Source organism: Xyrauchen texanus, chromosome 8, assembly GCF_025860055.1.
Source record: "Xyrauchen texanus isolate HMW12.3.18 chromosome 8, RBS_HiC_50CHRs, whole genome shotgun sequence".
NCBI lineage: Eukaryota > Metazoa > Chordata > Actinopteri > Cypriniformes > Catostomidae > Xyrauchen > Xyrauchen texanus.
This window is the reverse complement of record NC_068283.1, coordinates 27,192,637-27,216,268: the sequence shown is the minus strand read 5'-3', so window position 1 is coordinate 27,216,268 and position 23,632 is coordinate 27,192,637. Positions and strand designations below refer to the sequence as shown.

The window sequence follows — 23,632 nt, the reverse complement described above, 5'->3', positions numbered from 1 at the left end:
TTTGAAGTGCCTTGGCCTGGTGTTGGTTGTAGGAGGGGCAATGGCATTCAGGGTGGAAGCAGTCTGGGACCGCTCCACCATCGAGGGTAGTGAGAGCGGAGGAGCGCGGAAGCCGGCGGATTACTCAACTCGTCATGCACATCCGGGAAGAAAGGAACCGGGGGGGGGGGGGTTGTGAGCAGCGCACATGCCCACGGAATCAATCAAGTAGCCGTGTGGGGGGATGGGGTTTTCCGGTCCAACGTCGCGCTCGCGGTACCCAGGAAAGCATAGTGGACAGGCTCAGACTGGGCGAGCAGTCCCGAAGGTGGCGGCCAAGACGAGTCATCAGCATCAGACGCCGCTGTAGCGCTCTCCAATGCAGCGGCGATGTCCTCATCCAATTCTGGGAGCTCAAGGGACTGGCCGGACGGCCGTGAAGCAGGCCACACTCATCCCGACCTCAGCAGCAAGCAAGCTTGGCGGGGAGGCGGGTGGTTCGAGGGGATTTACCCGGCGAACGGAGCCCGTCATTATCCCCAAATCGCCTTCGGCGATTGCTCCAATCCCGTAGGAAGGAGGCGAGGTGCGGGGGGTGGCTGAAGTGGCTTTCTCTCATGACAAAAGAAAGCAGCGACCGCAATGCTGCCACGGCTATGTTCTCGCACTGAGAACATGAACCATTGGAGAGAAATCACTCATCCCGAGCTTGGACAGAAGCAAGCAAGCGTGCCGGGGAGGCGGGTGGTTCGAGGGGATTTACCTGGTGAACGGAGCCCGTCATTATCCCCAAATCGCCTTCATCACCCTCGGCGCCTGCCCCAATCCCGTTGGAAGGAGGCGAGGCGTGGGGGGCGGCTGAAGTGGCTTTCTCTCATGAAAAAAGAAAGCCGCGACCGCAATGCTGCCATGGCTATGTTCTCGCACTGAGAACATAAACCATTCATAAAACGCTACCTGCGTGTAATCACAGCCCAGGCACACAAGGCAGCTTTTATGACCGTCACAGGTGGGGAGAAATCAACTGCATCCAGAAACTACACAGAGGCGGAAAGACGTCTTTAAAAAGACATCCTGAAAAGGATGTTCAATGCCAGCTGTATATTTGCTCTTTTAGAGAAACTGACACTTTTAGAGAAAATAACTCTTTTAACTGCGCTGTCGAAGCGCCCAGGGGCAAACTGCACTGCAGAGAAGGAGAAAGCCACTGAAGTGCGCAGTAGATCCAACAGCAGGAACATTTCTGAATGAACTCGACGTATTTCCCCGCTTTTATACCTGTATGTCCGGGGGTGGGGTATCGAAATACTGTCCTTTTTTTCATAGATCAGAGGCATATTCGGCGCTCAAGAGAGACTCCTACTGTCGCTTCTTTGACACGTCGAAGTGAGCGACAGGCGGGGAACTGTTTGTTCACTATGTTGTTATGACATGAGTGTTGTACAGCAGCAAGCATGACCTGTAATGTCTCTTGTATGCAATGCATGGCTTATTTGTATGGAATGCATAGAATAGCAGAAGAGAAAGTGGCTGTGAGACAAAAGTAATGCAAAAATAACACAAAAGTAATGTAACGCTTTACTTTCCATAAAACTTTTTAATTAATTAAGTGTTCTAACTTTTTTAAATTAACTTTTTTTAAGGAGTAACGCAATATTCTAACAAGTTACTTTTAAAAGTAATTTTACCCAACACTGGTGTTAGTACAGTAATATATGGTTGTAATATAGTAACCATGTTTAACTTTGTGGTTACTTTAAATTCCTGCCACCTGAGAGCGTTCGTCTGGAAAACACAATGATTGCCACTCAGCTGGAATATGACAAACAGCTTGATAAAAAAAATAAAAATAAATAAAAATAAAATAATAATAATAATAATAATAATAATATATATATATATATATATATATATATATATATATATATATATATATATATATATATATAAATTCAGCAAAAAAAAATCATCCTCTCACTTTCAACTGCTTTTAATTTCAGCAAACTTAACATGTGTAAATATTTGTATGAACATAAAAAGATTCAACAACTAAGACATAAAAGTTTCACAGACATGTGGCAAACAGAAATGGAATAATGTGTCCCTGAACAAAGGGGGGGTCAAAATCAAAAGTAACAGTCAGTATCTGATGTGGCCACCAGCTGCATTAAGTACTGCAGTGCATTTCCTCCTCATGGACTGCACCAGATTTGCCAGTTCTTGCTGTGAGATGTTACCCCACTCTTCCACCAAGGCACTTGCAAGTTCCCAGATATTTCTGGAGGGAATGGCCCTAGCCCTCACCCTCCGATCCAACCAGACGTGCTCAATGGGATTGAGACCAGATCTCTTTGCTGGCCATTGCAGAACACAGACATTCCTGTCTTGCATGAAATCACTCACAGAATGAGCAGTATGGCTGGTGGCATTGTCATGCCTGCTGGAAGGATACCACATGAGGGGGGGAGGATATCTTCCCTGTAATGCACAGCATTGAGATTGACTGCAATGACAACAAGCTCAGTCTAATGATGCTGTGACACACCGCCCCAGACCATGACGGACCCTCCACCTCCAAATCGATCCCGCTCCAGAGTACAGGCCTTGGTGTAATGCTCATTCCATCGATGATAAACTTGAGTCGAACCATCACCCCTGGTGAAACAAACCCCTGACTCGTCAGTGAAGAGCACTTTTTGCCAGTCCTGTCTGGTCCAGCGAAGGTGGGTTTGTGCCCATAGGTGACATTGTTGCCGGTGATGTCTGGTAAGGACCTGCCTTACAACAGGCCTACAAGCCCTTATTCCAGCCTCTCTCAGCCTATTGCGGACAGTCTGAGCACTGATGGAGGGATTGAGTGTTCCTGGGATTGAGTGTTCCTCAGGAAGTTGTTGTTACCATCCTGTACCTGTCCTCCAGGTGTGATAATTCAGGTGTTGTTACATGTGGTCTGCCACTGCAAGAACAATCAGCTGTCCTTCCTGTCTCCCTGTAACACTGTCTTAGGCATCTCACCGTACGGACCTTGCAATTTATATAGAAAAACTGCAGTCCTCATGCCTCCATGCATCATGCCTAAGGCACATTCATACAGATGAGCAGGGACGCTGGGCATCTTTCTTTTGGTGTTTTCCAGAGTCAGTAGAAAGATCTCTTTAGTGTCCAAAGTGTTTATAACTGTGACCTTAATTTCCTACCGTCTGTAAGCTGTTAGTGTCTTAACGACTGTTCCACACGTGCATGTTCATTAATTGTTTATGGTTCATTAAACAAGTATGGAAAACATTGTTTAAACCCTTTACAATAAAGATCTGCTATTTGGATTTTTAATAAAGTTATTAACAATAAAGTTATTTGGATTTTTAAAAAATTATCTTTAATATACAGTGTCCTGAAAAAGGACGTTTCTTTTTTTGCTGATATATATATATATATATATATATATAAAAAAGAAAATCCAACTCAAACCCTCATAGACAAAAGTGTAGAAATGGCTGCTATTCCCCAGGCACTGCATGTGTTATTGGCCAACCACTGTGCAGATAGAAAGCTGCGTCCCGCTGGATATGGCTCTGACTGACAGTGTCAACCTGCCCGCTATTCCCAAAATGCTTGTAGCTGTGACATATTCACATCGATGTATAACAAAAGCAACAGCTCAGCATGAGGTGTGATGATGTCAATTAAACACTCACTGGGGGTTGAGAAATAATGTTGGCTGCTCAGCCCTCACACACACATACTACATTCCATTTCCTGTTAAATTTCTTTTTAAGTTAAAGTACACCCAAAAGTACCAATTACTTAATAATTTACTCACCTTTGTACCAAAAAACATATTAATTGATTACTTTACTTTCATTGTATGGAGAAAAAAATTTAAATAAAATAAAGAATGGTACTGATGCTAACATTCAAACTAACATCTTCTTCAGTTGTCCCTGGAGGAAAGAAAGTTAAAGGAGAAAAAAAAGTGGTGGAACAGGAGAGTTAGACAATTATGAATGTATTCCTTTAAAAAAATCTCCCCATCTCATATACAAGCATAATCGTGCCATACCTTAGAATTCACAGCAGAGCATAAAAAAGACTGATAATGTAATGAACAGCAACAGATCTGTCAAATCATTTATTTGAACTACTACCTATGTGTAAAGCATGAGGTATCAATCTCCAATCACCTATCTTTCAGATTTCTTTCTCCCTCTTTGCCTCCTCAGTAATTCTGGGTGTAACACAGTGCCGTGTTATTATGTGTTAACAAGATCTGCTGTTTTAAGTGGCTGGTCATATCTAATTCATGAGTGAAACAGCTTCTCCCTCCTTCAATTCTCAAACATCAGCACTTTCCACCATTCTAATGTCCCTTTGCGTGACAGCAAAATAAAGGACCTGGCCTGACGTGTATGGGCTGCCCATGGCAGGCTTGACTATAACTCAGTATGCTGACTGCAACTCTCCTGCCTCTTTCTCCGGCTTGCCTTTTCAATTGTGTGCCCTGCCGATGAGATCTATTTTTAACCCACTGATGTATTGAGAGGCATGGATCCACACTGTGTGACAATTCCATATGAGAGGGTTTTTTTCCCATGGGTTGAGGAGGTTAATGGCGAGGTTTGAGCAGACTCACTTAAAGGCGTAGCGCAGGAGGAAGCTGATTTTGCCACAGGTATCGCCCTGTTTGCCATCTCCCTGGTCTCCCTGGCGCAACCGATAGAGCTCTGGTTTGATCTGCCCGATGCTGGTCAGCTGCTCACTCTTCTCCTCACCGTGGAAATCAGGGCTGGAGAGCTGGTGAGTAATGGGCTTGGGCCTAGAGAAGGACCAGAGGGTGAACACACACACGCACACATGCACATGCATACACAAACACCCATCACAGTGGGTGGTGTGGTGTAGTGGTTGAAGCTCAGAGCTGGTATGGAGAAAATCTCATGTAATCAGTAAAGGACATTTTCAGGTCATATTTCACTCCAAAATGAAAGGAAAGACATAAGAAATTGTATTTTGCTTAAAGAATATAAAGCCTATATTAGTTATATTGCAATTTGCATTATGACATTATTTGCATGACAATTAAGCACACTTCACCCCAATTCTCATAACTATTTTGCATAAAATCTCATTCTCATTAATGTAATGCAAAAAAGATAATATTTCAATTGCCCAGTACACAACATGGCAAGGTAGTATTTGTTGAACTGCCTTTGATTTATGGTTATTTAAATAAACAATTACTCAAAGTGTATTACAATAGTGAAAACTCAAAAAGTAAATGTCCAGACACATTACAGTAATGTGAATTTGGGGGTAAGGTGTGTTTAATTGTCATAATGCAAACTCTCTCTCTCTCTCTCTCTCTCTCTCTCTCTCTCTCTCTCTCTCTCTCTATATATATATATATATATATATAAATCATATTGGTTCTAAAACAGCCTTAATTGTCTTTAATAAAAATATAATTTCTTGTATCTTTATTTTTTGGGGTAAATATGAACTGAAGGTTGCTGGTTCAATTCCCACAATTAATCAGCCTTTACAATTGTGTACTAGAGCAAGACACTTAACACAAGGTTGCTCTTGGAGGGTTTGTAACAAGTTCATGGTGCTGTTCTATGGCAAAATTACATGAATGTCATGGAAGCAAATTCAACCAACCCTAGACAATAAATTATATTATGCCAAAACATTCTAAAACACCTAAACCACACAGTCACTCCACCATCTTTTAACACACACACACACACACACACCACCACCACCACCACCACAGGTACAAAAAGATAAGGTCACTGACCTGGTGGTGACCTGCTGCTGGGAGTGGGCATTGGGCAGGTCTTTTGCAGCTGAGCCTCCTTCTGTTGCCGGGGGCAACTCAGGAGATGTCTGGCTCAACTTAATATTCGCTGAAAGAGAAGTAGAGAGAAAGCATAAGCCATAGAGAATATCAAAGGAGTATAGTAAAGTACAGAAATGAGGATGGAGTATAGTGAAAAGAGATCATGCTGTAGATATATCACTGTCTGCAAGTCTTCCAATGACTAAAGCAGTGTTTTTTTACATGGTGCACTCTTAGGTGGTACACCAACCAACTTTTAATTTGAACACTAAATATTTCCATTGCATAATATTAATTTACATACAATGGCCCACAAAAGTATTTCAGTCACAGGACAGACAAAAAAAATATTGCAATATTTTTGCATTAGATGCGAGTGCCATTTATGTTTTAAAGAAATACAGCACGAATAATATTTTTCAAGCACAATTTCACAATAAGAAGTTTAAGCTTCAAATGATAAAATTAAGACACATTTTTTTGGTTGTTAAATGTTAGTGGAACATGTTGATAGTTAACGTGACAAACTACACCAGCAGTTACTGTGCTAGGACATTGGTATGAACATAAGGGGGTAACAACTAAATAAAACAATAAAAAACTTGACACCAGCTGGTTAAAAGTAATAAAAAATCTGCCATGAATTTAGTTCTTAGAAAATATCTAGAATCATTTATTTGCAGATGCCACTTGGCTTGATGTTGTGAATTATGTGTCAAAAACATGAACAAATACTTTTGGGGGCCCCTGTAAATAGTACATTTTAAATATAAAAAATGTTATTTAATTTAAATATAATTTTGTATTTTATTTTCTCTTCCTCATCAATTTACAAAATGAATCTGCATGCAATCATTGAGAAGAGTAGAAGCTTTAATATTCTATTGCAATGCAAAGTGATCCTTGATTACTCAATTTAACCAGACCTTTGTATCTTTTCTGAAAAGTTTGAGAACCACTGGAGTGAAGAGTTAGATTAAATTATTGGTGGTAAAGTAGTGCTCACCAGCATTGTTGGGATAAGAATCCATGTCTAGGTAGGAGTGCTCCTGCATCTCCTGCGGACCCCTAACCACACCCCCTACTACCAAGCCCCCTCCGCCCTCCACTCCCATCAGGTCGGAGAAATGGGGGTGGTGCTGTCCATGCTGGGAAAGTGAAGGATATAGCGAGGAAGAGGAGGGAGTGTCCTTCCTCTGCAGGAGAGGAGGGAGGAGCGACGGTCCTCCACCCCCAACCCCACTCAAACCCACACCACCAGGCAGAAGCCCTGACGTCAAGCTCAGACCTCCTCCTTCCTTATCTCTCCATGGCAACCAGCAAAGCTTCCAGGACACGAAGAGCGAGACGGAGAGCAGCACGATGCCACAGAACGTTACAATGACGGAGAGCAGACTCACGGAGATCTCTGAGACAGAGACAGAAAGAGAGCGAAAATTAGAAATAAATTTGTTTGATTTTCTACAACCTTGGGAGGTAACAAGCATGGTTGCATAACCTGGGAATTTTCAGTTGCCTAAAGCAGTGTTTCCCAACCTTTGTTGCAATAAGAACCCCACAGCAGGGTTAGGCTCAGTAAGGCTCAAGTACCCCTTCAGCAACACAAAACCAATGATATGTACCAAAGGTTAAATATTATTAACATATAACTAAATATAGAAATTTCATTTTTATATTTATATAATTTATGGCAAAAACAAGCAAATGAGTTGTGAAATACGCTGTTAGAACAGACTAATGCTCTTAATTATAGCATGCACAATTTGTACTATTCACTCTGATATGTAGAGCAAAGGCTAACAGAGTCTCTTTAAGATAACTGGCAATTCCCTCTGATATATATCAGTAGCGGTTCCGCCTTTTGTTTTGGTTGTTCAAATATTAACTCTCACTGAACTCTCACTGATTCTCACTGAGTCTTACTGATTCTTTTATTACAAATAAATGTAACAATTGACAGGATATTAAAAGAAACGTTATGATGACAAATGGATAGTGTGGATGATCTTGGTATTTTTTGAATGGATATCGAGAATGTTCAAATGAAGGTTGCGACTAATTAGAAAATCTCTATTTTTACCCAGCCCTAATCCCTGTTATTTAATATTTTAAGCCATTCATTTTGTTTTATAAGTTCATCATAGCAAAATACAATTCTTTTAGCAAACCCCCGGAACCCGTTTGCTTACCCCCGGTTGGGAATCACTGGCCACATCACTGGAATCATCGTTTTCCAAAGTACTGTGTGCTGTAATGGAAAGCGTTTTTGATCGTCTGTTTTCGGTGGAGGAAAACATTGTTCTAGTGTGAATGAGAGGTGTAGAGTAAACAAAATGAATGCTTTTTTTCTGTGGCAAAAGATTAGTGCGTGCATGGCCTTAGATTTAGTCAAATTAAAAAAATACATCTTGATACACCTGCACTGTGTCTAGCTTGCTTTTAGCGCAAGGACGTGTTCACGTGTTTTTTTTTTTTTTTTGTTGTGAATATATTTTTTTAATTGAGTTTATTTTTCTTAACTCACAAGCAAATTGTTTTGTTGTTTTCAGCATTAATATCTCTAAATGTGGTCAGATTTATGTTTAAAACAAGAAAGATTAGATATTTTTGTAGCATTCTATCTTCACCCTTTTTTTTTATTAATATATTTTTTCATCAACCAATGTCATGAGAGCAGATTATTGTCAACCTTCACAAGTGAATATACCCCTACAACCACCAAACATATTTTCTGAAAACAATATCTTACATAATTTTGCTTCTAAAATAAATTAATGTAATTTTAAGAATGTTTTAGACATTTCTTTTCCTAAAAAACAAGGCAAAAAATATGAATTTAAGAAAATTTCTTTTTGCAGTCTGGGACAAACCGAGTGAGGAGCAGAAAGAGAGAGAGAGAGAGAGAGAGAGAGAGAGAGAGAGAGAGAGAGAGAGAGAGGATCAGAGGGACAAAAAGGAAAATATATGGCACATTGTGACTGTAAATTACCACTTGCTCTCCCAACATTCACAAGCCCTTATCTGAATAGAAAGCCAAGAAAAAGATGGATTTATTTATTCGCAGAGGAAGTGGCAACGCCACTTTAGAGGACCACAAAGGCGTCCTCTAAACTGTGATTAAGCCTTATGACTCTGTCTCTCTCCAAGTATGAGCTTTCAATCAGGGAGCCTTTAATAACAATTTCTAAGGGCGTGCGTGACTAAGTCATTTGATGAAAAAAGTTGTCTTTAGCAACTCAGTTTCATTGCCACAGTTGGGAGAACAGCTCCCCTGCACCAAGCAGAAACAAATAAGTGCGTGCCAATCAAGAAAAACAGAGGGCCTGTCTGTCAGCTTGACTGTTTGTCTGCTCTTAAGAGCTCTATTCAGATCTCACTCCCACATAGTTCCTTGGCTTACCCCTCTCTCACATCACTTCCTCAGAACCAACACCTACCAGCAGCTCTAAAATCCCCTGGGTGGTTCTACCAAGCTGCTCTATAATTTCTATTATGCAAGACAATATGAGACCATATCATATGTCTACCTCAGCTCTTTCCTTTTGTGATGCTATCTTTCACAGTCCATTCTTCAATCTTCTTCAATAATTGCTCCTTCTCCCTACCATTGTCTTTTGCTCCATGCATGAATGACTCAGCGTTTGGCTGGCTAGTTTTGACAGCCAACCCCTGTTGGGGTAAATGCCGTAACGACACCAAAAAGCGGGTGTCGCGGGTGTTTTTCCATCGACCGATCGTCAAAAGTAGCTATGTGTTCTGACTAACTATTTTTTATTTTTTGCAAGCAACACACAAATTACAAATATTACATAATACCATAGTAGATGTTTAACCAGTGCCCAATTTTTGTTGGAGGGCTCTTAAGCATGAAATTGACTTTTCCTGTATGCTGTATTTGATGTCATAGCTCATGCACACATAAGATAGTCTCTAGTAGAGGGCTTGGGACTCTGTGCTTTCTTGTGGTGCCATCAGCCAATCAACACTGTCAAGATGTTCTTTTTCTCTGACTTAATTAGTCACATGACATTTCCAGCTCAGGATATTGGCTCAAAACATGTGAAGGCCCATGGGCCAAGATGGCAGCATGCAGATTATGTATTTTCAAAGCTGTATGTGCCATCCAAGCAGCTGCCATTGAGTAGGGTATTATAGACCTCCTTGCTGTGCACAGTCCCCATCTTGCCCAACCTTCATCTTTTGTCTCTTTTGCCTCTCCTTTGTGATCCTTCTTCTTTCTCTTTCTCTCTCTCTCTCTCTCTCTCTGTCTCTTTCCTTCCACCCTTCTTGTCCTCTCTCTTACTGTTTTCCTTCCTTCTATCTCTGTTCTTTTTGTCTGTCTTTGGTGAATAATTAATCAGTGTCTATATGTCATTAAACACTACTTGTTCAAAAGATATGATCAGAGAGCGAGACAGAGGGAGGGGAGAGTGGACTGAGCTCTCAGTTTTGAAGAACAAGATGCAGATCGAAAGAGTGAGATGTTCAAAACTATATTTTCAAAATCAGCTAGTTAGTGGGTTGCATTAACAACTAGTCGATCAATCAATCTTATGGAAACCCTGTGTAGTTAGGCTGGTTTTGGGTTCACCAGACCCTGATCGGACACATTTCTTAGGGGGCGTTTACATGAGACACGTTCTTGCATTCAAGAGCACAACAGAATGGAACAGAACACACAATGTTTTTAAAAGTTTAACTACTTTTAACTTGACATCGTAAAAACGCAACATTCATGCTACAAGCCTCCAAGTTGCTGTCAGCACGGTAATTAAAACAGCTTTGTTAAAATGATCAAAAAACTAGTCAACCATCATGACCATTCCCTGATAGACAAGAGTGAGAATAGAGATAAATACAAGGAGAAAATGGAAGAGAGTAGGACAGAGAAGGAGATCGACTCGGTTACTAACATAACCTCGGTTCCCTGAGAGGAGGGAACGAGTATTGCGTAAGTAGCTTACGCTATGGGAAAACTCCGTTTCTCGAGAAATATTGAAGTCTTTATGTAAAACGCATTGCAGCTGCACAGCAGACAGCAATGAGCGAGGCAGCTCGGTCATTGGCTGTGCTGCGGCAACTTGCTTCGAACCAATGACGGGCGACTCTGAACGTCGCGACCAATGGCGCGCTCGGCCACGGCTCAGAGCCCACCAAGATGGGCGTGGCTAAGGCTATATATTAGGCGCCCCGTCATGAGAGTTCTTTAGGTTCAATCGACTGAAGCGAACTGACCAAGCACAAGCACGGCAGCTTACGCAATACTCGTTCCCTCCTCTCAGGGAACCGAGGTTACGTTAGTAACCGAGTCGTTCCCTTTCGAGAGGTCTCTCCTATTGCGTAAGTAGCTTACGCTATGGGAACACCATGCAAAACACCGTGCGTGCTGACTTCGCTCTATAAAGCCAGAAGCAGATGCCTGAGCCTTAAAGCAAAGTGATTATTCAACGAGCCGGCCAACGGAGAGCTATATAATGGGATAATACAGAGCGCCTTTGCCCCAAGGTGGCCCATGGTGGGGTGCTCATTGTAAAAACACAAGCACATATCTTATGTACTGATTTTTCTATTTACTGATATGCGTAAAAGACCCTCTAAGTCAGTCAGAGACGGACCTTATAAGGGAGGAGATAATGCTCAGCATATACATACTCCAGTCCATACTACAGTCAGGCTGATAGAATGTTGGAATGCAATGAGGGGACCTGTAGGTAATAAAACCTAATAAATGTCGAAGGCGAGGCCCAACCTGCCGCCGCACAAATATCTTCAATGGGTATCCCACTCGACCACGCCCACGAGGAGGCCATGCTCCTCGTAGAGTGAGCTCTGACGCCTAAGGGGCATTGAAGGCCCTTGGCTTCATAAGCCAGCGCTATAGCATCCACTATCCAGCGCGATATTCTTTGCTTTGAAACTGCGAGACCTTTAGTGCGGCCGCCAAAGCATCCGAATAATTGTTCCGTCTGCATCAGTTCTGGAAACCACGTCTGGTTCTTCCAGAGTGGGGCTACCAGGAGCACTGCACATTTCACCTCCCTGATCCGACTGATGACCTGAGGTAGCATCGCGATCGGGGGAAAAGCATACAAGGGGCAGCTCGGCCAGACTTGGGCGAGCGCGTCCGTGCTCTTTGAGAAGAAAAGAGGGCAGTGCGCATTTTCCCTGGAGGCGAAGAGGTCGACCTCTGCCTCGCCAAAGGTTTGCCATAACCACTGAACCATCAGGGGGTGGAGAGACCATTCTCCTGGGAGAACTTTGTCTCTGGACAGCATGTCCGCTCCCTGGTTCAGGACGCCTGGCACATGCGCTGCTCTCAGCGAGCGCAGGTTGTGCTGTGACCATAAGATGAGCTTCCTGGCCATAGAGTGCAGGGAGCTCGACCTGAGTCCACCCTGGCGATTTATATACGATACTAACATCATGTTGTCCATTCGGACTAGGACGTGTTCGTTTTTCAGGTACGGAAGCAGGGCTCTGAGAGCCAAGGCGACCGCTTTCATTTCCAGACAGTTTATATGTAGGCGCTATTCCGGGTTTGACCAAAAGCCGGAGACAGGCCTGCCCTCGTAGAGGGCCCCCCATCCTATTTTGGAGGCATCTGTCGTGATCATTTTTCTCCGTGTGTTCATGCCCAGACTCACGCCGGTTTGATACCAGTCCACGGCTTTCCAGGGCGTCAGGGCTTTTATACAGCCGTGATTCGCTCTGATTAAAAAGTGGCCCGAGCGCCACGCGTGAGTGGGGACACGGCTCTTGAGCCAGCGTTGGAGAGGACGCATGTGCAACAATCCTAGCTGGAGTACAGCTGATGCCGAGGCCATGAGACCGAGCATCCTTTGAAATCGTTTGACGGGGCGCGCGCGCTGATGAGAGGCGCGCCGTCATCTGCACTGAGTCTAGCACTATTCCCAGAAAAGAGATATTCTGGCTGGGGGATAGCACGCTCTTTGCAAAATTGATTCTCAGACCCAGACATTCTAGATGGCTCATCATCCAAGATCTGTGCGTCGTCAACTGACTCTCTGATTGTGCTAGGATTAGCCAATCGTCGAGGTAATTCAGTATTCACACTCCCCGCTGTCTCAGGGGGGAAAGTGCTGCGTCCATACATTTCGTGAATGTACGGGGGGCCAATGATAGGCCGAATGGTAGTACTGTGTACTGGTATGACTGTCCCTCGAAAGCGAATCTCAGAAATGGCCTGTGATGAGCGCTATCGGAATGTGAAAGTAAGCGTCTTTCAAATCCACTGATAGAAACCAATCCCCGGGGCGAACTTGCGCGAGGATATGTTTGGTCGTTAACATTCTGAACGAGCAAATCATTAAAGCTTTGTTCAGATGTCTGAGATCTAGGATGGGGCGGAGGCCCCATCCTAGATGGTGCGCCCTTCTCTATCAGTTTGAGCACCTCGGTGCGTAGGACATGTGAAACATCTTTCCTCACTTTCGTCTCAACCACCGCTGAAAAGCGGGGTGGTCTGCGAGCGAATTGAAGCGAGTAACCATGTTTTAGTATGTTCAAAACACATTTCGGCATGTCTGGGATTTTTTCCCAGGCTTTTGCTCGCACAGATATGGGCTGAATGCTGGCTGGGGGCGTGTTGCAGTGACGTATGGGCCCCGCCGGCGAATCGCCTTGTGCTAACACTGAGCTTACAGCTCTCAGAGGCGCGGGCGCGCGCTGAGCAGCTTTGTTGAGTGCCGAGTGCAGGGGTGCGTGTGAGATTACAGGCACGCGCACTATCTCCGTAATGCTCGCAGCATGAGCTGGAGAAATGTTTGAAACTGTATAAACAATGTTTACGGGTGGGGGTGCATACATTGTAATAGGCACGCGTGCCACTTTCATAAAGCTTCCCGCTCTTAGCGGGGAGTTTCTTGGCTCGCGCGTCGCATCTGTGATGCTCGCGCCATGAGCCAGAGAACTGTTTGAAACTGTATGGGCAGCGCTTATGGGTGGGGGTGCATATACTGTAGTAGGCACGCGCTCCACTTTCATAAAGCCTCCGCTCATGGCGGGGGTTTTGGCCATGCATACAGTGTTTGTGTGTAGGGTTGCATGCATGACAGCAGGCACGCGCGCTACCTTTATAGTATTTCCCGCTTTTACTGGGGAAGTGTTTATAACTGTGGGAACAGTGCTTGTGTGTAGTGGTGCATACATGACAATAGGCACACGATCTACATTTATGGGGTGTCCAGCTTGAGCTGGGGAAGTATTCGGCACTGTTTGGACAGTATTGATATGTGGGAATGCGCACTTTAGTGTGGACACGTGACCCCTTAGTGACACAGGCAGAAAATGACTCTTTTTGTGATTTCTGTGTGTTGCCATTAAAACGGCGTTTGACTGCAGGTGAGCGAGTTCTGTGACTGGCCCATTGACTGCTGTACAGACATTTCCAGCCGCCTGTAAGGGGACTGGGTAATGTTTTACACGTTTTGGAGAGAGTGGTCCGGCTTTTGCGAGACACGCACTCTCTCTTTTTCTTGCTATGGCTAGGAAGACTTACGAGGCTCCGGGTTCAGCACGATCTTGGCCGAGGTCCCCGTCGCTCAGGCGGCTGCTTTCGGTTAGCGGAACGCGAGCGGCGTCGAGCGTCCGTTTCAGGTTTGACGAGCTGGAGCGCTTGGGCAGGAAGTGACGCATAGCCTGCGAATCCTTCCGAGCTTCAGTGAAGCGTTCAGCAAACTCTCTTACCGCCGGTCCGAACAGGCTGCTTGGAGCGATAGGCGCGTCGAGGAATGGCGCCTTATCCGCGTCCTTCATTTCTGTTAGCGTCAACCACAGATGGCGCTCAAGGACAGTCAGGTTAGCCATGGCCCGGCCGATGGATTGTGCGGTGGCCTTTGTGGCTCGCAGGGCTACATCAGTGGCGCTGCGCAGGTCCTTGAAAGCCTCAGGTTCAGGTCCAGACTCGTCCATGGTGCGGAGAAGTTTGGCCTGATAGACTTGCAGAACAGCCATGGAATGAAGCGCTGACGCAGCTTGGCCGGCGGCGGCGTATGCACGACCGGCGAGAGCTGAGGTAGATCGGCAGGGCTTTGAGGGATGAGAAGCTCGCGACTCTGAGCACGCGAGCGCGAAGCGCGCTCATTGGTTGCGCGTTCAGAGTCGCCCCGTCATTGGTCGAGCAAGTTGCCGCAGCACAGCCAATGACCGAGCTGCCTCGCTCATTGCTGTCTGCTGTGCAGCTGCAATGCGTTTTACATAAAGACTTCAATATTTCTCGAGAAACTGAGTTTTCCCATAGCGTAAGCTACTTACGCAATAGGAGAGACCTCTCGAAAGGGAACATGAATGGCAGAAAGGGGAAATGGAGAGAGAGCAAGGAGGAAGATTATAAAGGGAGAAAGAGGAATGGAGAGGTGATAGTGATAAAGGATGGTGGGAGGGAGAATGGAAAGAAAAAAGAAAAATACAACAGAGAAGAGAGAGAGATTGGGAAAGAGGGAGGGGCCAGGAAGGAAAAAACTGATTATTGTGCATATGAAGCAGACACATTGGCTGACTGGTCAAGATAACGTATTCACTCCACACGTCGAAGGTGAGAAAAAGAGATAGCACGAGAGAGGGGTTAATAAAGTCCATAAGCACTCCCTTGTGAGAAAAACAGGCCAGAAAAAAGTGGGCAGTGATGGAGAGATGGAGAGAGAAGGATAGCTGGCATGAGAGAGGAGGACCTGCAGAAATGAAAGATGTGAAGCCAAACAAACAGACACTGATGGAGAGAGGGAACTAAACAAAGGCGGGTTTGGGATTAGAAAGGTGAATGTATTGAACGGTTTGTGAAGAAAAAAGGTTTGGAGGAAAAATAACTAGGGTGGGAGTCTGATACAAGCTGAACCAGCTGAACTGTTGCTAAGCTTCAGTTTCACTTTTATCTTGTCTCATAGACTTTTCTACATCATCACAATCTCCATAAGATCTCACTTGTATTTGTAGGTATTTGTACATACAGTTAAGTGTGAACTGAAACTGGATTGATTGACACTGAAATATTGGCAGCATCTAAAATGAGGCAAAGGCTTTTATGTTTGTACAACTTAAAAGATGTACAAATCTTTACAAAAACCGTGAAGGCTGGTTGGAAATAAAAATTGCCAGAACCATTTTGTGGGAAATGATACAGGAAAACAAGTTCAATAATCAGACACAATCACTCTTATTTATTAGTAAATGATGTACACACATTTTCCAAAAAAAACTTTTTAATGGCAAATTATGTAATAAATGAAATCCATTTTTGAATGAATAACTGTAAAGTCATTTGCACAATTTGTGTATATGAAAATGTACATGTGCTTGAATGACACTATGCGTATCTACAAATGCTGAGATCATGTTGAAAGATCTGTTGAAGTGAACAGCAAACATTAGCAATCACACATTTTCTGTCCCACTGTGACTTAATATCAAGCAGTGGGGGGTGGAATAAAATATTATGGGTCACTTTTTGGTTTCACCCAGAGTATATTAAAGAAATGAATATTTTAGGATAAAGCAGCAAATCCAAATTGAAATTTTCAACCCTGCTGTACAACTAAGAGGTAACAAACCGTGGCTTAGACTCAGACCCAGGGTTCAAAATATTGTATTTTATTCTATTTTACCTTGTTACTGTATGCTTGACAGCATGAGTACCCTTCAGCAGTAGCACACATATGGGCCATACTGTAAGTACAGAACAGTTTAAAAGCCCAAGGCAGCTTCCCTCAGTTTCACACTAATTAATCCTATAGTAAGCTGCCCTTCCTGCACACCTATGCATGTCACTACTGCACTATACATTCAGCAAAACAACACCATCAACTGAGCTTCCCATATCTGGGTTAGTGCTTCTCAGCTTTTGATCATCTATTAAGGAATGCATTGTTTCATGTCCAAGAGTTTTATAAGGAACTCTGTTTAAGTAAAGACCATGTAGAATCATCTGAGGGTTCTTCGACTGGGAATTTTTTATTTGTGTTGTCTGAACAAAACATGTCAAAAAGTTTCTGTGAGGCATTAAAGCTGAAGTGTGTAATTTTTGCACCACTAACATCACTGAACGGAATTGCAAATATATTGATTGTTCTCCAGCAACTTTCTCCCGCACACACATTACCCCAGTCTTTCATTGGTCAAACAAACACATTGTCCAACCCCAAACTCACACCATTGGTCAATTTTGCTGTGTCAGGCTGGTCAGAACGCTGAAACAAATAGATTCATATTTTAAAAGCACCACAAAGCAACAGTGTTTACTTTTTGGGAAAATCAGCCTTTAAATGGATTAATTTTTTCTGCATACTAAGCTGAGACAGGAGAAAGTATTTTAACACACTTCAGCTTTAAGATGTAATCTAACTAAAGTGTTAAGTTGAAAGGTTTACTCAGCACTTTGAGCAGTTAAAGCTTTCCAGCACAACTTCCATGGTACCCAAAACTGGATTCAATCCAGCCCCACCCTAATAACTAATGACCAGCATTAAGTCACTGTCAAAACCAAGTCCAGACAGGATCTGCACATTTTATAATTTTCTGCACAGACTTTTGGTTAAAATCAGTGGAATTCTCTGAAATGGATATAAATATGATCAAATATGTTAAACAGAGCTAACGGTATACCTGTAGATAAACACATAACCAAATTAGTCAAAATATTTCATAAATGAATGCACAAGGAGAAGGGGATGTGTACAACTTTGTGAATGATAGCATTTAAAATCTAAATCTGTGGAGGGCACAGATTCCATATGGGCTTGGTCAAAAACATAAAGCAATTAATTCAGTATTGTTGTATTTACTAGAACATATACCTTTGAAAAACATCTTGCATTAATAATTTACCTGACCTCACCATAAAATTTCCACTTTGGCAAAGTCCCATGCACTAAAGTCATTCTTGTTTTTCAAGGAATTGTTTGAAAAGTAAAAATATTTTTAGATTTTCAAATAGTTGTAAACAGAACCTTAATATACATCCATACTTTAGTAGGCTGACAACCTCCTCTTCCTGGTGATTTTAGGGTGCTTAGAACACTGAGAAAAGAGAGCCTGTATTGCTTCATTCCATCCCCTTCTTTTCACAAGACGCTTAGAGCCATTTCAATTACCTGTGGTTGTGCCATTTCATATTAAATAGAATGCAAGTTCATTTCCAATTCAATCACTGGGCACTTGGGGATTTCAACAATAATGACTAAATCTGTAAACAGGACAGCCTCACTCTGAACACAGCAACCCGCCATAACACCTGCGGTGGGCATGAGGTGAATACAAATAAAGGGCCAGCCACAATTACGTGAAAGAGCAGCTTTTACCAGTGCACATCTCTGATATGCTTTCCTGCTCCCATGGCTCAGTGCAATGGGCTGATGAGGGAAATTGCCATTTCAGGCATTTGTCAGTACCAAGTCAATGTTTTGGTTAGAAGTTGGACATAAAACATACCAATTCTATCTCTGAGTGGGCTTCACAGGCCCCATGAAATCAACATTTAGATGTATTTTGAAGTCTATTAGCTTGTAGGTCATCCGTATTTAATTGTTCTGCAAAGTTGACAAAATGCCATTTTTACAGATTTATGCATTGAAAATTTAGTTTTTTTCTTCAGGGAAAACGGACCAAAAATATTGATGGCTTACACATTTTTGTCTATTCAAAGGCTCTCTGATAGCACCTACCAGAACTTCTGACTAGCAGTAGCAAGTAGCAAATTATGTTCATTGATGTGATGTAAACTAAAAACTATTGGCTATTTAAAAAAATGGACAAGCCTTTTGATATGTTCCACCCCAAATTTCTGTTAAATAGGAAATACATCAACATAGGAAAGCAAACTGTGCTGTCTTTAATGTTCTGGGCTGTGCTCTTACCTGTATTCATTTGTCTGTTAGGTCCTCTCATCATGTAGCTAAACTCTTGGCAGCTCGCACTCTGGCTGAAGCCTCCAGACCGGAAGCACAGTTCCTCCACCAGCACCAACGCCTTCTTACAAAGGTCGTCTTCCCAGTCCCCCGACATCCTCCAATCCGCATCGCACACCCACCCTGCACTCAACCAATCACGGCGCAGCCTCACCGCCCACACCAATTGGACGGCGCTTCAATGGAAAGGGTGAGTCAGGCGAGTTTCTGATCTACCATGCGGATCCAGAAAGACAAATTTCCAGCAAGGAGTGAAGAAGGTCTCTTTATGACCATTAATTGAAAGCTTTAATGGTTGTTAAACCCATTGGTAAGTCCACAATCACTCACTAATAGCTTGGACTCCTGGAGAAAAACGAGAGAGAGAAAAAAAGAGGGACAGAGAGTGAGGGAGGGGGATATAATGCATACATTTATAAAATAAATTAAATTAAAACTGAATTAATGAATGGTGTCTGTGTAGCTCATCAGCAGACTCTGAAAAAAAAGGAATCTGCAAACTGTTTTGTCTTTTTCTGAGCTGATTTTGGTTTAAAAATAAGTGGAATGGATTTTATTATGGTAAAATATGTTAACAGAGCTGAAACTCCGTCATTGGTAGTTGAAAGCATGATCAAATTAGCAAAAATACGAAAAAAATCAATAGAACTTTGTGAATGCCGAGCATTCTAATGGGCGTTCAGACCAAAGCGCGTTATTCCACTAAAAAAGCTATATTCAGCTCAGCGAACAGAAAGAAACGGAACACAGGTGTCTAAAAAGCATGGCGCTTAATGGTCAAAGATGTCTGTGTAGTTCATGTTTACATAGGAAAACTATTGAAAAACAGTGTGGACGGAAACAAAAATGCATTAGTTGTAAACACCCCTTAACCTAATCCTATATACATCACTCTGTAAACAGTCTGATATTGCAGTCCTCCAGGGGCATTACTATAGACACTATACATAATGATTATAGCTGCTATAATCACACTATAAATAAAATACAAATTTTAATGCACTAGGATATATGGGCATCTGTCAAAACAATGAATATAAACCGTGGTGCAATGGTACAAAACATACAAGTCTAGTGCATGTTTACATAAAAAATATATATATATATATTTGAAAACAGCACAGATGGGTGCAAAACACGTCCAGTATGAACCACCCCTAATTCTTTTTATTTTATTCTTCTTTTTGGACCCTTTGCCTTTATTTATAGGACTGCAGAATGTAGACAGGAAAGTAGGGTTGAAAGAGGGGGAAGTGGGATCGGGACATGACCCAGGTTGGAATCAAACCTGGTTCCCTGTGAGTGAAGAGCTCTTATATGTCCTGAGCATCTGTGCAGCCCACAGCACCACAGCTCTGACAATGGCCCCTAAATCTGTGGAAATCTGGGAAGTTTTCCTCAAAGTTTCTTTGGGCACAGATTCCGTTTGGGGCTGCTTATCAGTCATTCTTTTGCACATACTTTTTTATAATGGATGACATTGACATCCCTAAGTCCTTGTCATGGTGAAGCAGGTGAAGAGGAATTCAATTCAAATAAATGTTGGGAATGTTCCTTCAATGAATATACAGTCGTACTATATTTAGGTCTGATGTTCAGAAAGCATAGCATAGATTTCTTAGGCTATAACTCTCAGTTAAAATTATCAGTGTTTTTTATTAAGAGAATTATTAAGAGGAGAGTATGTGTGAGCTCAGTCTTTAAAGCAGCATCAGGGCAGGACTGAATTTGAGACTTTGTATTTCCAATGGGATACAGTGGAATGCAGAGCCATTCTTCATTATTCTTTCAGATGTTAATGTTGATTGTGGTCCACAGCTGTATTTCTGGAATGTTCTACAGTATCTTTGAAATTGCCTGAAAGAGAGAGTGAGAGAGAGACAGAGAGAGAGAGAGAGAGAGAGAGAGAGAGAATGACGCACACATCATTAAAAAACGGCTTTAAAACTATGGCTAATTTATCAAGATGAGCTCTCAGAGCTAAATAGCATTCAGAGAAGAAATGTTCATTCCACATACAATGGCGACCAAAAGTTTGGAATAATGTACAGATTTTGCTGTTTCGGAAGGAAATTTCAATTCACCAAAGTGTCATTCAACTGGTCATAATGTACAATCAGGACATTACTGATATAAAAAACAGCACCATCACTATTTGAAAAAAGTAATATTGGATCAAATCATGACAGGCCCCATTTCCCGCAGCCATCACTCCAACACCTTATCCTTGAGTAATCATGCTAAATTGCTAATTGGGGACTAGAAAATCACTTGTCATTATATCAAACACAGCTGAAAGCTATTTGGTTCATTAAATTAAGCTTAACATTGTCTTGAGTTGCCACAGTATTTTCTCAATATTAGGTCAAAAATGTCAAAAAAGAAACAGCTTTCTCTAGAAACTCCTCAGTCAATCATTGTTTTGAGGCATGAAGCATACAATGCTTGAAATTGCCAAAAAACTGAAGATTTCATTCAAAAGTGTACACTACAGTCTTCAAAGACAAAGAACAACTGGCTCTAACAAGGACAGACAGACATGTGGAAGGCCAGATGTACAAATAAACAAGAGGATAAGTACATCAGAGTCTCTTGTTTGAGAAATAGATGCCTCACATGTCCTCAGCTGACAGCTTCATTGTGTTCTACCCACTCAACACCAGTTTCATGTACAACCGTAAAGAGACTCGGGTGCAGGCCTTATGGGAAGAATTGCAAAGAAATAGCCACTTTTGAAACAAAAAACTAAAAGAAAAGGTTAGAAGAAAACTTGGACAGATAATTGGAAAAGAGTGTTATGTATCTTAATCCCATTGAGCTTTTGTAGGATCAGCTAGACTGTAAGGTGCATGAGAAGGGTCACATCTATGGCAAGTGCTACAGGAAGTGTGGGGTGAATTGTCACCTGAGTATCTGGACAAACTAACCGTTATAATGCCAAGGATCTGCAAAGCTGTCATTGCTGAATGTGGAGGATTTTTTGATGAGAACTATTTGAAGTAGTTTAAGAATTTTTTATTTTCAAATTTTAATAGTAATTTTTCATGTTACTAATGTCCTGACTATACATTGTGATCAGGTGAATGCCAATTTGGTGAATAAAAGCACCAATTTCTATCCATGAGAGCAAAATCTGTACATTATTGTCGAAACTTTTGGCCGCCAGTGTAAATGCTTCTTCTCAAAGACAAACAGCTCTCCTTGTACAGTGCATCTCAAGGATGTGGTCAACCACAAAACATGTGCATTGTGTGAGGTGTTGTTGAATAATGCACTAGAGATTAAAGGGGTAATAAACCCCAAAAAATGGAAATTCTGTTATCTGCTCACCCTCATGTCGTTACAATTTTTTTCTGTCTTTCATGGAACACAAAAGGAGATATTTAGCCATGATCTGCTATTTCCCATAAAATGTGGATGAGGATCAGGGACAGCTGTGGTCATCATTCACTTTCATTGTATGGTAATTCATATGCTTTTGGATTGGAATGAGGATAAGAAAATAATGATAGTTTAGATTTTTAGGTGATTTTTCAAAATTCCATGTTGAAAAGGTTAAAGGTGCACTCAGTAATTTTTTTCCCCATTAAAAAAGTTTGACTACCAAAGAATATTGGTAATTTTGAAACATATGTGTAAAACCATGACCACTCACATGATATGAGGACTCTAGTCATATCAGTAATAATAAAATAAAATAAATTGATCAATTGTCACACATTATACATACATTTCTGCATATACATGGTGAAATTATTTATTTTTCACATATCCCAGCTAAGCTGGGGTCAGAGTGCAGGGTCAGCCATATGGCACCCCTGGAGCAGATAGGTTCAAGGGCCTTGCTCAAGGGCCCAACAGTGGTGTCTTGGTGGTGTTGGGGCTTGAACCCCTGACCTTCTGGTCAGTAACCCAGTAACCATTTTGTTATTGGACACTTTCACTCTTGGATTTAATTAATAATGGTTGATTGTGAATCCTGAACTTCTACATAGTTTTCTGGCATCTGTAATTATAAGATATTGATTTTGAATGTTGCTGCATCCACACCACTAGATGTCACTGTAATTCCAAAATGATATGAACAAAAAGTTACTGAGTGCACCTTTGTGGGACTTTGTGGGAGCTAATATTCACAACTTTTTGCTGTATTATCAACACCAGATCCATTGACGTAGTTCTCTCACCAAAATTGTAATTCCAAGAAGAGCTTTGTTAATGGATTAGAATAAAGGTCAGATCTTTAATGAGTATTGCTACCAACACTGTTCTATACTCATACATTAATGTAATATGTTTCCATAAAGACCACAGTAACGATTCTGCAAATAGAGATTTTTGGGTGTCTAGTAAATTATAAATGAAATGTGATAATTTCTTGACCTTTTTTTTTATGTTTGTGGGATACAAAGTGCATTAAATATGGGAGAGCAGGGCAAATCACATATATCAGTAAATATAAGGTTTTGAGATAAAATCTAATTACACTCATGTGTGTTTTCTCTAGCAGTGGTTTTGTACATTGATTTCAAACAAATAGTTCAAAGTCATCTTAAATGAAAATATTTCTCTCTTCTACATTAATTTTCCAAACTAAACGACTTACAAACAGTTAAACAATTGAAGGCAATAAAACCACACTGGCTTAAATTAAGGCAAGGCGACATTATTTTAAGTCAGGGTGGGCCAAGTCACATTCTTATTGGGACAGGTTGCCATACATTTTAAATGTTAATTTGTTTTATACAATTTATTAATTATAATATTTGTTGGCCAAAACAATAGCTTGATATATTTAGATATTATTTATTTGAACTTTTTATTTATATTGTTTTGTGAATTGTATTCTATTATAGGCTTTTTAATGGCAGGTTCCATTGTAACAACTTACTCCATT

At 41.8% G+C, this 23,632-nt stretch overlaps 1 protein-coding gene across 1 annotated transcript in view; it reads right to left on the bottom strand.

Moving 5' to 3' along the window:
• The window catches only part of LOC127647829 (synaptotagmin-C-like), a 57,545-nt gene that overhangs the window by 22,003 nt on the left and 11,910 nt on the right, over positions 1-23,632 (bottom strand). The window contains exons 2-5 of the mRNA XM_052132311.1: positions 18,685-19,080; positions 6,825-7,226; positions 5,777-5,885; positions 4,610-4,792 (exon numbers count right to left, since the gene is read on the bottom strand). Of these exons, the coding sequence (XP_051988271.1) occupies positions 4,610-4,792; positions 5,777-5,885; positions 6,825-7,226; positions 18,685-18,832 (842 nt within the window). The 5' untranslated portion in view covers positions 18,833-19,080. The remainder of the gene's footprint in view (positions 1-4,609; positions 4,793-5,776; positions 5,886-6,824; positions 7,227-18,684; positions 19,081-23,632) is intronic.